The sequence below is a fragment of the Caretta caretta genome, chromosome 12, assembly GCF_965140235.1.
Source record: "Caretta caretta isolate rCarCar2 chromosome 12, rCarCar1.hap1, whole genome shotgun sequence".
NCBI classification, from domain to species: Eukaryota; Metazoa; Chordata; order Testudines; family Cheloniidae; genus Caretta; species Caretta caretta.
The window spans coordinates 27,697,742-27,710,021 of NC_134217.1; the positions used below are offsets into that span (position 1 = coordinate 27,697,742).

At 39.0% G+C, this 12,280-nt stretch overlaps 1 protein-coding gene across 2 annotated transcripts in view; it reads left to right on the top strand.

Moving 5' to 3' along the window:
* Positions 1-2,291, top strand: part of CDH11 (cadherin 11) — a 111,077-nt gene extending 108,786 nt beyond the window's left edge. For both annotated transcript variants that reach the window (XM_048816443.2, XM_048816444.2), the window contains exon 13: positions 975-2,291. In XM_048816443.2, coding sequence (XP_048672400.2) covers positions 975-1,471 — 497 coding nt within the window. In that variant the 3' untranslated portion in view covers positions 1,472-2,291. The remainder of the gene's footprint in view (positions 1-974) is intronic.
* Positions 2,292-12,280: the final 9,989 nt, after the last annotated feature.

A 12,280-nucleotide genomic window follows, 5' to 3' on the forward strand; every position in this document is an offset into this window, starting at 1 on the left:
TGGACATACTATATGTTTCCTCATAAAGATGAACTTATTTAGTATTCTTCACTTCCCTTTCACTAGAGCTGAGACCCTGAGTAAGCCCAGGTAAAGTACTGTATATAACAGCTTGAGAGAGTGATACTAACTCCATGACACAAAGTTTTTGGTTTTGTGCCCTTCGCTGAATGATACATTGCTTATTGAGGTCAGCCTAGAATAATAATTCACGCCAGCTCTTTGCCTTTAACATCCCTAGTGTTGAAGGGGAAGTAAAGACAAACTGATGACTTAGAAGACCTGCCATTGAGAGAAGAGCTGTAAAGCACCATAAATGTCCTGAGTATTTCAAAGTATCTATATAAATCACTGGATGACTCTACAAGGCAACATTTACTTTTTAAAAAAATGAGTGACAGAGAACAGGTCATGTTTGCCTTTGTCCCTTCACCTATTCATGCTATCAAAGGAAAGTTATTGAAATCTGGAGCTAGAATCATTCCTATTTCATTGTGGCAGCAGGGTGTGGAATTAGAATTCAGTGTTGGGTGTTGCAGGATATCAAAGGTTCATTTCTACCTGGCAGTCATGCAGCTGATTGGGCTTCATCTCTCACGCAGGACCACCTTTCTTCTGAATAGTTGGCTTTCCCATACAGTCACAGATCTGTGGTCTGACATCCGTGCAGACTAGGAGTCCATCAGTGTGGTACCCAAATCAAAGACTTAAAGTAATCATGTAATAAGCACTGGTACCCAGCAACAAATGGGTCTGATCCAAAACTTTGGAACTGAAACCCCTCAGATCTAGGGAAATATCCCAAACTTTGTGTCTCATAGCCATCAAGAGTAGCTAATAATAAGTGTAATAATTATGACAAGAATGTGATATGCTTTAGTCAATGAGTGATCTTTCTCGTTAGAGAAAAATCATTTATAAAAGTAGACTTTGCTTGGAAATTAACCTAACTTATATTCTTTATTTTTCTGTAGTCATTGTAGTGTTATTTGTAACACTGAAAAGGCAGAAGAAAGAACCTTTAATTGTTTTTGAAGAAGAAGATGTCAGAGAGAACATTATAACTTATGATGATGAAGGTGGTGGAGAGGAAGACACTGAAGCCTTCGACATTGCTACTTTACAGAACCCTGATGGCATCAATGGGTTTATTCCTCGTAAAGACATAAAACCCGAGTATCAGTATATGCCAAGACCAGGGCTTCGGCCAGCTCCTAATAGCGTTGATGTTGATGATTTCATCAACACAAGAATACAAGAGGCTGATAATGATCCAACTGCTCCTCCTTATGACTCTATTCAGATCTATGGCTATGAAGGAAGAGGCTCAGTGGCTGGTTCACTTAGCTCGTTAGAGTCAGCGACAACAGATTCTGATTTGGACTATGACTATCTACAAAACTGGGGACCTCGCTTTAAGAAACTAGCAGACTTGTATGGTTCCAAAGACACTTTTGATGATGATTCTTAACAATAAAGTTACAAATTTGGCCTTAAGAACTGTGTCTGATGTTTTGAAGAATACAGAAGAAATGTAAGCAGGTATTTTTTTAAAAATCAAGAAAAGGCTCATTTAAACATTTAAGTTTGACAAAGAGGATTCCTTTAATAATAATGAAAAGGACATAAAAGTGGTAAATACTGTGAAGTACCTTTTCTTACAAAAGGCAAATATAGAAGTTGGTTATCAACTTCACTAGAGAAAAAAACCACTTATGAAGTACAAAATATTTAAGGGAAGGAAAATTCTAAAAGTGAACCTACAAATGAGGGAAATCTTTTATGTATTATGAACATCTAAATCTTTTATGTCAAAGAAGCTTCCACACATTAGAAAAAAGATAACAGTTCTGAGCTGTAATTTCGCCTTAAACTATGGACACTCGTATATGTAGTGCATTTTTAAACTTGAAATATATAATATTCAGCCAGCTTAAGCCCATATGATGTATGTACAGTACAATGTACAATTATAATGTCTCTTGAGCATCAAACTTGTTACCGCTGATTCTTGTAAATCTTTTTGCTTATACTTTCATCTTGAACTAATACGTGCCAGATATAAAACTCTGTCTTGTTGCAGTGGGAGGCGCCCTATTTCTATGTCATTTTTAATGTATCTATTTGTACAATTTTAAAGTTCTTATTTTAGTATACATACAAATATCAGTATTCTGACATGTAAGAAATGTTACAGCATCACACTTATATTTTATGAACATTGTACTGTTGCTTTAATATGTGCTTCAATATAAGAAGCAGACTTTGAAATAAAATGATTCTTTTTTTAATTCTTGTTTTGGTTATTAAGCATTTAAGAAAACATGTAGTGTTTCTAATGTTCCATTTATAGTTCTGACTAATTTACTACAATTGTGACCTTTTAATAGCCCTATTTATTATGTGTTTGTAGTTGGTTTATTGCCTTGTTAAGTGATTATTTAAAATCAAAGATGTTTTACGAATGTTTTTAGATAAGCATCTGTAGTGTCTGGTGAACATTTTATACCCTCTCTATCTACAGCTTGTGGCTGCTCCCAGAGTACAGTAACGCCTTTCATACAAAGTTATTCTTACTCTGGGAGTAAATTACATTTAATCCTTTTAAATATTTCCCATGTAATATGCATTTATCTTATAGCCCAGAAAGTCCATGGATCTCAGAAACAACTTCATACATGAACAGGAGTACACTGTACTTACAGTATATTCCACACTCGTTAATTATAATATCTTTACTAAACTCTGCGAGTTGCAAAAGACTTAAATCTGACCCACTTTAGCTAGGAATTCCCTAAAGACTGTTCTACCTGACAATTACCTTACCTGAACATTAATTATGGTTCTGGTATTTAGAAATGTTTTTAGTTTATGTCAGTAGAATTGCCTAATCTACAGCTAACAAGATATTTTAATTTTAATAAGCAAAATCTTGAGTACTTTCAGAGTTGGTCTTTGTAATATATGTTTTTAATCTAGTAAAATTAATCTATAACCTTTTTTATATTAGTTTGGAATGGGCCAGGGACCAAAATATGTTCTGTGCATCAACATTTTCAACATCTGTGTGCAGCTGTAATTCTGCTAAATTTAATACAGTTTGCTGGTAAGGGTCAGCGATCAGCAACTGCAATATAAGAAGAGGCAATAAATAGCAATGATATAAATTTTTCCATCTTTAATTTTAGAAATCCCATCCTTGAATTGCAGTCAGGTACCAAACTGCATAACCTTAGAGGAAATCTTTTTCTTTTGCTGTATTCCTTACCTGAAATCCCAATATGTAGTTAAATTTAAATCTAACTATTAAAAATTCACAAGATATATATATTTTCAGGCATATATTCATAAAATATTCACTTTTCCCACTATAACCCTATTTTAGTTTGCTGAAGAAGCAAATTCACTTACAATGTTTTATTGTAATATTTCACTTTATTATATGCATATCTATATAATTCCATAGTTTATTACTTCTTAACTTCGTTCAGATTTCCTTAGTTGTTAATTTTGTTGATTTTTCTATGTTTATAATCCAAAGAATATTTTGCTAGATTTGCACATTTCTCCAACATAAATTTAAATAATTATAATAATAATTAATAATAAAAATAACAATTTACAAATTAACATAGAAAAAAATAAAACTACTGGTGAGTTTCCATCCTTATCATTGGTGTTTTTATTTCACTATTGGGCAAGTTTTAGAATTAACAACTGCATTTTCTACATTTATGTTTAATTTTTTTTTAAAAGGACATTGTCAACTAATTTTTTAAAAAATAGTTTTAAGTGTTTGGTTTTTAGTCTTTGTTGTTTGTAGCTCTCTCTTAGAAGCTTGGAAATAAATTTTCTTTCCCTGATGATTTTTGTCCTTTTTCATTTGGCCTCTTCCCCCACCTCTCTGAGTGAATATAAAATTAGCATAGTTCTTTATTGGTAAACTGATGCTACCTATAGCATTCTGGGAATGGTGTTTAATTAACTAACAGTTGCAGAACTTCCACAAATGGTTTTTTTCCTTGAAAAAAAAGTGGCATTTGTGTGACAGTCCATGCTGCTGTTCTCTGGACTCTAAAGCCCAGATCCTTGTTGGCTGTGTCTTAGAGCTTGTGCAGCTCGTGCCTATTGGTTTCTTCAGTCCTGAGGTGACTGTAGATTAGGTTGGAGTTCCTGATGTACTGGAGCAGACTATGGGCTACTGTAATTTGTGACAATGGCCATAAGCAGCTGAGGAACATGGGCATTAGTTGTGGTTACTCACATGATATGCACAGTGTAGTGTATAGACATTCTCAGAGGGCCCAAGCCAACATCCATTGAAGTCAATGGAAAGATTCCCATTGACTTCTCGGGCATTGGATTGGAGTCTCAGTCTAGAAGAGGGATTGAAGAAGTTAGTGCGGCTGTGAGTATTTTAGGAAGAGTGAGTGATGCAGGAAGCGTAGCAGATATACTGGATTAGGTCATTTTAGAAAACGTTAACCCTTTAATTCACACAAGCCTTGCCTGACCCATCATTCCTAGAAAAACAGGCTACTGTAACATCCATTAGCCATGTGCAGTGTTTACATTTAATTTTCTTTCATCACAGTCACCTAAGCACATACATGTGTCCTCCTGTTGGCAAAGGGTGCAGCCAGACCTTTGTCTGGCTGTTTTGACTGTGCTTATGCCAAAGTTCCGATGAGGGCTTTCAGAAAAACTGAACAGCAGCTATGTCAGGTATTATTCTGATTATAAAATATCCAGAGAGTATGCCATGCAGAGGTCTATCCCCTCCTGTCACCAACAGCACAAAGTAATTGTGTATGCCAGTATGATGCTAGTTGCTAAGGGAGCTGTGAGACCCTAGCCTGCTTGCTTTAATTGCCTCATGTCAGGGTTCTGGTGAGTGGATTTGGGAGCCCTGACCTCCCATTACCATGTAAAGGATACTACTTCAGATGTGAATACTAAAGCTTGCACGTACCTAAATATTTGCTTTCTGGGCACATTTAAGTGAGATTATTCAAATGCTCTCAGCAAATGAATGCAAAAGGGACACAGTCAGAGCTGAAGAAAAAAAATCACTTTTAAATTTGAATGAATTACTTGAATGTTCAGAAACCTTGGTTGCTAGAGTAACGAATTTGAATTTACTAGAGCTGAATCTTTCTAGGTTTCTAGTGCTATTAATACTTTCCAATGACAGTCAATAGGAGTTTTGCCATTGATTTCAGTCTGATTTATGGGATAAAATACATAAGTGGACCATGGGGGGTGGTGCTAATAATTTATTATTTTCCCACTGACCTTTATAAACTCAGTTGAAATGGCAGGGATTCACTGGGGGACACTACTGTTATCATTTTGTCTGTGTCCAAAACTTTATTACAGCTTCAACAACCAACACAAACTCCAAAAGGCAACATACGCTGGCTGGAGTAAAAATGGGAAAATAAAACCCACCTCAGTCTCTTCCCGAACTTGCCACTTCTCCAAAGCATCTCAACTGTCCAAGGCCTAATAAGTCCACTTAAACACAAGGCCCTAACTCCTGTGTGATTCATCATTCTTTCTACTTCCCCTCACATGTTGCTCTTTTGCCATGTAGTATAACATCTCTGGCAGATTGTTTTAGAAAAGAAACAGGTTAGATTCATCTAGTATTGGAGTTATTCTCTCAACTCTGGAAAAACCCAGAATAGATAGAAAATATTCCCGGGGCAGTATTAGGGAGACTATAACAGGTAACACACTCCTATCACTCTGCCAGGACACAGGGGGTCTGTTGAGAGAAACAGGATTCTGCAATTGGTGTGAAGGAGGGGGAGGGACAGCCACATGCTGAAAGGAAGTCAGAAGACCCATCCGGCTACCTGAAAGCTTCCTGACGCTATGAGAACCCTGAAACATCTGTGCTACTGGCTGTGGAGTTAATCACAGGCTTTAACCATTTAACCAAAAGCAAACCCCCCACGGAAAAATATTTTTTAGGAGAGGCAGGGAACCCCGCTCTGTGCCCCTACTGAGGAGAGAACATAATGCAGCTGCCGAGCCCTTCCTAAGTTGCTAGTGCTCCAAGAAGCATATGTATGGCAGCAGCATCTCTGTTCTGTCGCTGCCTTAGGTCATCGGTGCAACCCGCAGAACAGAGGGGAGGAGCTGATGAGAGGTGATGCTGGTGCTGATGGAAGGCATCAGCCCCTGCAGTGCTTCCAGCCTGCACTGTGACTCCTGTGAACCTTTTTCGCTCCATGGAAAAGGATCAGGTACCCTGGGCTCGATTCACAATGGAGATCGAGGTGTCCAAGTGCTACTGACATTCACAAAGCTCCTGCTCAGCTGCCATCTAACGTGGTAGGTGCCTACGTTTTCACCAGTAGGCATCTGCAAAGATACAACCAAACTGCTTGGAGCTAACTCACACGCAGGCCCTGCCATGATGCTCAGAGTAGGCACTGTCCCACCTATGTTGCCTGCAGGGCCAGCTGTGGTATAGAAGACAGGTGAGGGTAAGCAGAACCAGAATTTGGGCAGGGGGGATGGCATGCATGTGTCCCAGTCTGCCCAGTAATTTGGGCCCTTTCCTGTGGGAGACCCAGCTTTGAGTCCTTCTGCCTGATTTGGAGCAGCGACTTGAAACCACAGTTCCCGACCCAACAAACTATCAGGGACTCTGAGGTGGCCATCTCTCAACCTCCCCTGTTGATGCTGCACCGTTTGCGTATACCTAATTAAATATCTGTTGGAATAGCGACTTGCACCTGGCTCTCCACTATCCCAAGTGAATGCCCTGCGCACTGGGCTACAGAGTCAGCCTCCCACTTTGTCTCTTTCTCTGGCTTAATGACTATTTAATTATTTATACACAGTGCAACATCTTCAGTAGTGAAGACTGAGAGAGCCCCACCCAGAATACCAAATGATGGTTAGGTCCCTCCAACAAATCAGAAAGAGAGGAAAAGGGATTTTAAAGCAGGTTCTCTGCCATCCCAGGTACATGCCCTGACCACGGGGCTAGTGATGGGGGGGGGGGGCGATCTCTGTGCAGTTAGGTACCTCCCTCTTGTCTGTTATTCAGCTACCTACGGCCAGTAGTGGATCTGGGCCCTAAGCCCCAGACCTTTCCTCTGCATTTCACTGTTTTCCAATGTGCGTTATTTTGCATTTATCAACATTGACTTTAATCTACCATTTTGTTGCCCAGTCACCTAGTTTTGAGAAGACCCTTTTGTAGCTCTTCACATTCTGCTTGAGACTTATCTTGAGTAGTTTTGTATCATCTGCAAATTTTGCCACCTTACTGTTTACCCCTTTTTCCAGCTCATTTATTACTATGTTGACTAGGACTGGTCTCAGTACAGATGCCTGGGAGACACCACCACACTATTCTGAAAACTGACTATTTATTCCTTTTGTTTCCTATCCAGTTACCAATCCACGAGAGGACCTTCCCTCTTATTCCATGACAGCCTACTTTGCTTAAGAGCCTTTGGTGCGGGACCTTGTCAAAGGTTTTCTGAAAAATCTAAAATCAAAATCTCCTTTGTCCACATGCTTGTTGACCCCCTCAAAGAATTCCAGTAGATTGGTGAGGCATGGTTTCCCTTTACAAAAAAACATGTTGACTCTTCCCAAACAAATTATGTTCATCAGTGTGTCTGACAATTTTATTCTTTACTATAGTTTCAACCAGTTTTCCTGGTACTGATGTCAAGCTTACTGGCTTATAATTGCCAGGATCACCTCTGGAGCCATTTTTAAAAATTGGTATCACATTAGCTATCCTCCAGTCATTTGGTATAGAAGGTGATTTAAATGATAGGTTACACACTACAGTTAGTAGTTCTGCAATTTCACATTTGAGTTCCTGCGGAACTCTTGGGTGAATACCATCTGGTCCTGCTGATCTATTACTGTTTAGTTTATCAGTTTGTTCCCATACCTCCTCTGACACCTCAAGCTGTGACAGTTCCTCAGATTTGTCACCTAAAAAGAATGGCTCGGGTTTTGGACTTTCCCTCACATCCTTAGCCATGAACACCAATGCAAAGAATTCATTTCATGACTTCATTCATGACTTTTCACATGTGAAAAAGCGGTGCACATGTGCTCAAGAACATAGCCACAGACAGGTTTCTCTGTCTTCAAAAGTGAAGCTTTAATAAGAAAAATTGGGTTACGAAACTGCAAATGAGATTTTTTCCCCCCTCTTTCTCAATTTCCCCAATCCCAGTTCCATCACCAGCAGGCTTTTGAACACAATCTAGTCAGTTCACAATACTTATCAATAATATAAAGCATTTTTGTAATTAAAAAAATTCCTTTGTGAACAAAATCATCAGTTAAGGGGTCCCCCAAAACACCCACAAGTTACTTTGTCTTCACATCTAACTGGCCCTAATGGTTTCATTGCCATAACTGCCACGATTCTGGAGTCTTTATGCTCCACACTGCACGATCCACATTTCATGCGGTTGGTCATGGAGTGGGTTGGAGCAATATTTCAAAAGGAGGAAAAATTCTCTTGCGCTTAGTAAGGCTCTGTTGAAAGGTCTTATTGTTCCTCTACTGCTGAAGATGTCCTCCTTTTCAGTAGATTATTTTCCCAGCTACAGCATGTTCTCATATTTTCTTGTTCGAGAACTGAAGAAAGTCATCATTAATCAACTGGCAGCACATTTAGCAAAGTTCAACTTGTATGAAAAATTTATGTCAACCTTTAGGTTGTATGACAGCACCAAGACTTCACTTAATTAGTTTTATAGTGACTTTCGGTTAATGGCTGATTCAGATGATCTCGTTTTGGTTTTACTGGACATTTTAGTAACATTTTCTGCTATTGATCATGGAGTTGTGTAGTTGTCATAGAGACAACCAGTGTTTGCATTCTAAGCATGTTTGGCTGAAGAGCTCAGTGGCTCAGGGTATTGAAACTGAATTAAGACACCTTTCCCCTCTAGTTTACTTGCTGATATGAATCCATGCTCGTTCAATAATAAATGAAAGTTGTAGCTAATGAATGGATGTTGGGTGGCCTATGTTTATTGAGTTGGACAGGAATCTACATTCCAAAAGTATGAACATGAGCTCCCTTGCTTACAGAGTCCACAGTGCACCAAGGACTGAACATGGAAGGAGAATGTTGCAGAGTTGGTCATGAATGAGACACATTTATGGGTCAGTGATGCAAAACCTTAAGCTCAGTGCTGGAGGGCCATAGTTTATGAGGCAAGTTTTGCCTTTTTGCTTGTTTTATGACCGAAAATATTTGCTTTTTGTCAGCGTAAGTTAACTCCTTTCACCACAAATGAAAAATGTTTTTTGCCAACACAATTGTTTTGTATTAAATAACAGTAATGCTTGTTCCTAGCAGCACAGGCCGCACTGAGGGTTAGAGGTAAATTCCAAATATCACGTAATATTTTTCACTTCTTGACTAATTCTTGTGAGTATGAAAAATTGGCAAACATGACAATATTTTATAGAATTGAACAACTTTTCTGCACATTCTTATTGTTTGGGGCTTTTATAAATGTGAAATAAAATTAGGGCATTTTTAATAACTTACTAGAGTTTTGTTAGAGCAGAGTGTAACCTTATTTGGGAAATATAATTTCTGTTATCACTTTAGTTGAAAGAGCTGTCGTTCAAATTGAAAAGCTTGTAACAAGGCAGTATTTTTCCACATATGGTTCAACATCTTTAGGTCATGATCCTGCTAATGCTAGTTGTCAGGCTTCATGAAGACACATTTAAGATTGGCTCATTACTTGTAATTGTAATATTATTTTCTATAGACCCACACTCAGGCATAAAGTTTAGTGCTGTGAATAAATGGGAGTATTCATAGTAATAAGCATAATGAAGTGTATCTGTAAAATTACTGTACTGCAATTCAAAAAACCCGCACTACAGGAATTTTGTCTTAAGCACAATCTGTTAGAATATAGTGCAACATGCTGAAGCGCTCCTAAATTTAAAAAAACAAAACAAAACATGAACACTGTTCCTGTGTGGGTGTGTATGCTTTGATTTACTGCTGCAGGACACTACAGCTGGTAGCAAAGATATTGGATCTGTGATGAGAAAAGGAAAAGCAAACAAACAACAGGGAAAGAAAATAAAGTCAAAAGAATGTAAAACAAAAAATACTAAACAGAAGAAATTCAGTAGCCAGGAAGCACCATAATGCTGCAGTCAGACAATTCACAAAACACAAAGCTACCTTACCATACCAGTGAAAAAAATAACCCATTTCTTTATTTTCTCCCATTGAACTACTAAACTACAGGTGCTTGCTGCATGCCTGGACCTACAGAGCTGGATGTGCAGCATCTGTCTTACTGAGGGCCAAAGAAGCTAATATCAAATATCTGACAGCCATCTTCATGGGCAATGGTGTACTGTGAGAAAATAAAACTATAGCTACATACATACATAAGCAACATGGCATTTGTATTACCTGCATTCCTAGCAAGAGGCTCAGTAGTGGCAGAAATGCAGAAGAATATTCAGAAATACATTGGCTGCCCCTCAGATGGGAAAACCATGACAAGTGCTCTGTTGCCATGTTATGTGGGTAAAAGGTATTTACGATCTTTTGCCCAACAAACCACCTTAAAAAAATGAAGCTCCCCTTGAAAAAAAAATCCTTTAGTGGTCTAAATAACCTTCCTCTGGGGGAGTGTGGGAGGGGGAGGAGGTATATGAAACAGTAGTCTTCAGGCAAGTGAGACAAATACTAGGAAAGATACCGGCCAATTTCTGTGCCAGATTAAACTAAGTAAATATGCTAATATGGACTGAGCCCACCATTCCAGGTCAGGCAGGGACACCATACTAGCATGGAAATTAAGTTCTTTAAGGATTTCAAAGTTGCACAAAACCATTAAAACTCCTAAGCAATTGTAAAACATCTCCAAATCATAGCCATTCATTAGAAATGTTTGATAGGAAACCGCTTTGTTAACTTCATTTCCCATAAACGAGACTTACGAATGTGACTTTAGTAAGAAGATAACCAGTACAAAAGGTGCGCAGGACCGTAATCGAGAGAGTGTGTTTGTTAGTCCTGGCTGGATTTGTGGTGTGATCAGAGACCCCAGCTTAGGAGGAAGATAGTGTGGCATGAAGCACACTGCTGGAGCTGTGCTAATAAAAGTACATTTGCCTCTGTCAAGGTTCCTCCCCTACTCTGAACTCAAGGGTACAGATGTGGGGACCTGCATGAAAACCTCCTAAGCTTACTTTTACCAGCTTAGGTTAAAACTTCCCCAAGGTACAAATTAATTTTATCCTTTGTCCCTGGATCTCCACTGCCACCACCAAACTCTAACTGGGTTTACTGGGAAACGTAGTTTGGACACATCTTTCCCCCCAAAATCCTCCCAACCCTTGCACCCCACTTCCTGGGAAAGGTTTGGTAAAAATCCCCACCAATTTGCATAGGTGACCACAGACCCAAACCCTTGGATCTGAGAATAGTGAAAAAGCATTCAGTTTTCTTACAAGAAGACTTTTAATAGAAGTAAAGAAATCCCCTCTGCAAAATCAGGATGGTAGATACCTTACAGGGTAATTTGATTCAAAACATAGAGAATCCCTCTAGGCAAAACCTTAAGTTACAAAAAAAACCACACAGACAGGAATAGTCATTCTATTCAGCACAGTTCTTTTCTCAGCCATTTAAAGAAATCATAATCTAACACATACCTAGCTAGATTACTTACTAAAGTTCTAAGACTCCATTCCTGGTGTATCCCCGGCAAAAGCAGCAGACAGACAGACAGACCCTTTATTTCTCTCCCTCCTCCTAGCTTTTGAAAGTATCTGGTCTCCTCATTGGTCATTTTGGTCAGGTGCCAGCGAGGTTACCTTTAGCTTCTTAACCCTTTACAGGTGAGAGGATTTTTCCTCTGGCCCGGAGGGATTTTTAAAGGGGTTTACCCTTCCCTTTATATTTATGACAGCCGCCTATCAAAGGGTGTGCTCCTGGATTGACTTCCACTGGACACTACAGTAAGCAGTTTGCTTGCTAGGATATGCAGGATCAGGCCTGTCACATGCCCATTAATAACTCAACAGAGTTAGTGATTTGCTCATTGTTATTAATGGTTATGTGACAGGCCTGATCCTGCATATCCTAGCAAGCAAACTGGTTACTGTAGTGTCTTGTGGAAGTCAATCCAGACACACATGCTTATTCCAATGCAGCTGAGTTCATGGAGGCCATGTACTAACAATTTGCCCACCATAACCCAGTCTCCTCCCCTCTCTGTGACTTCCCTAGATG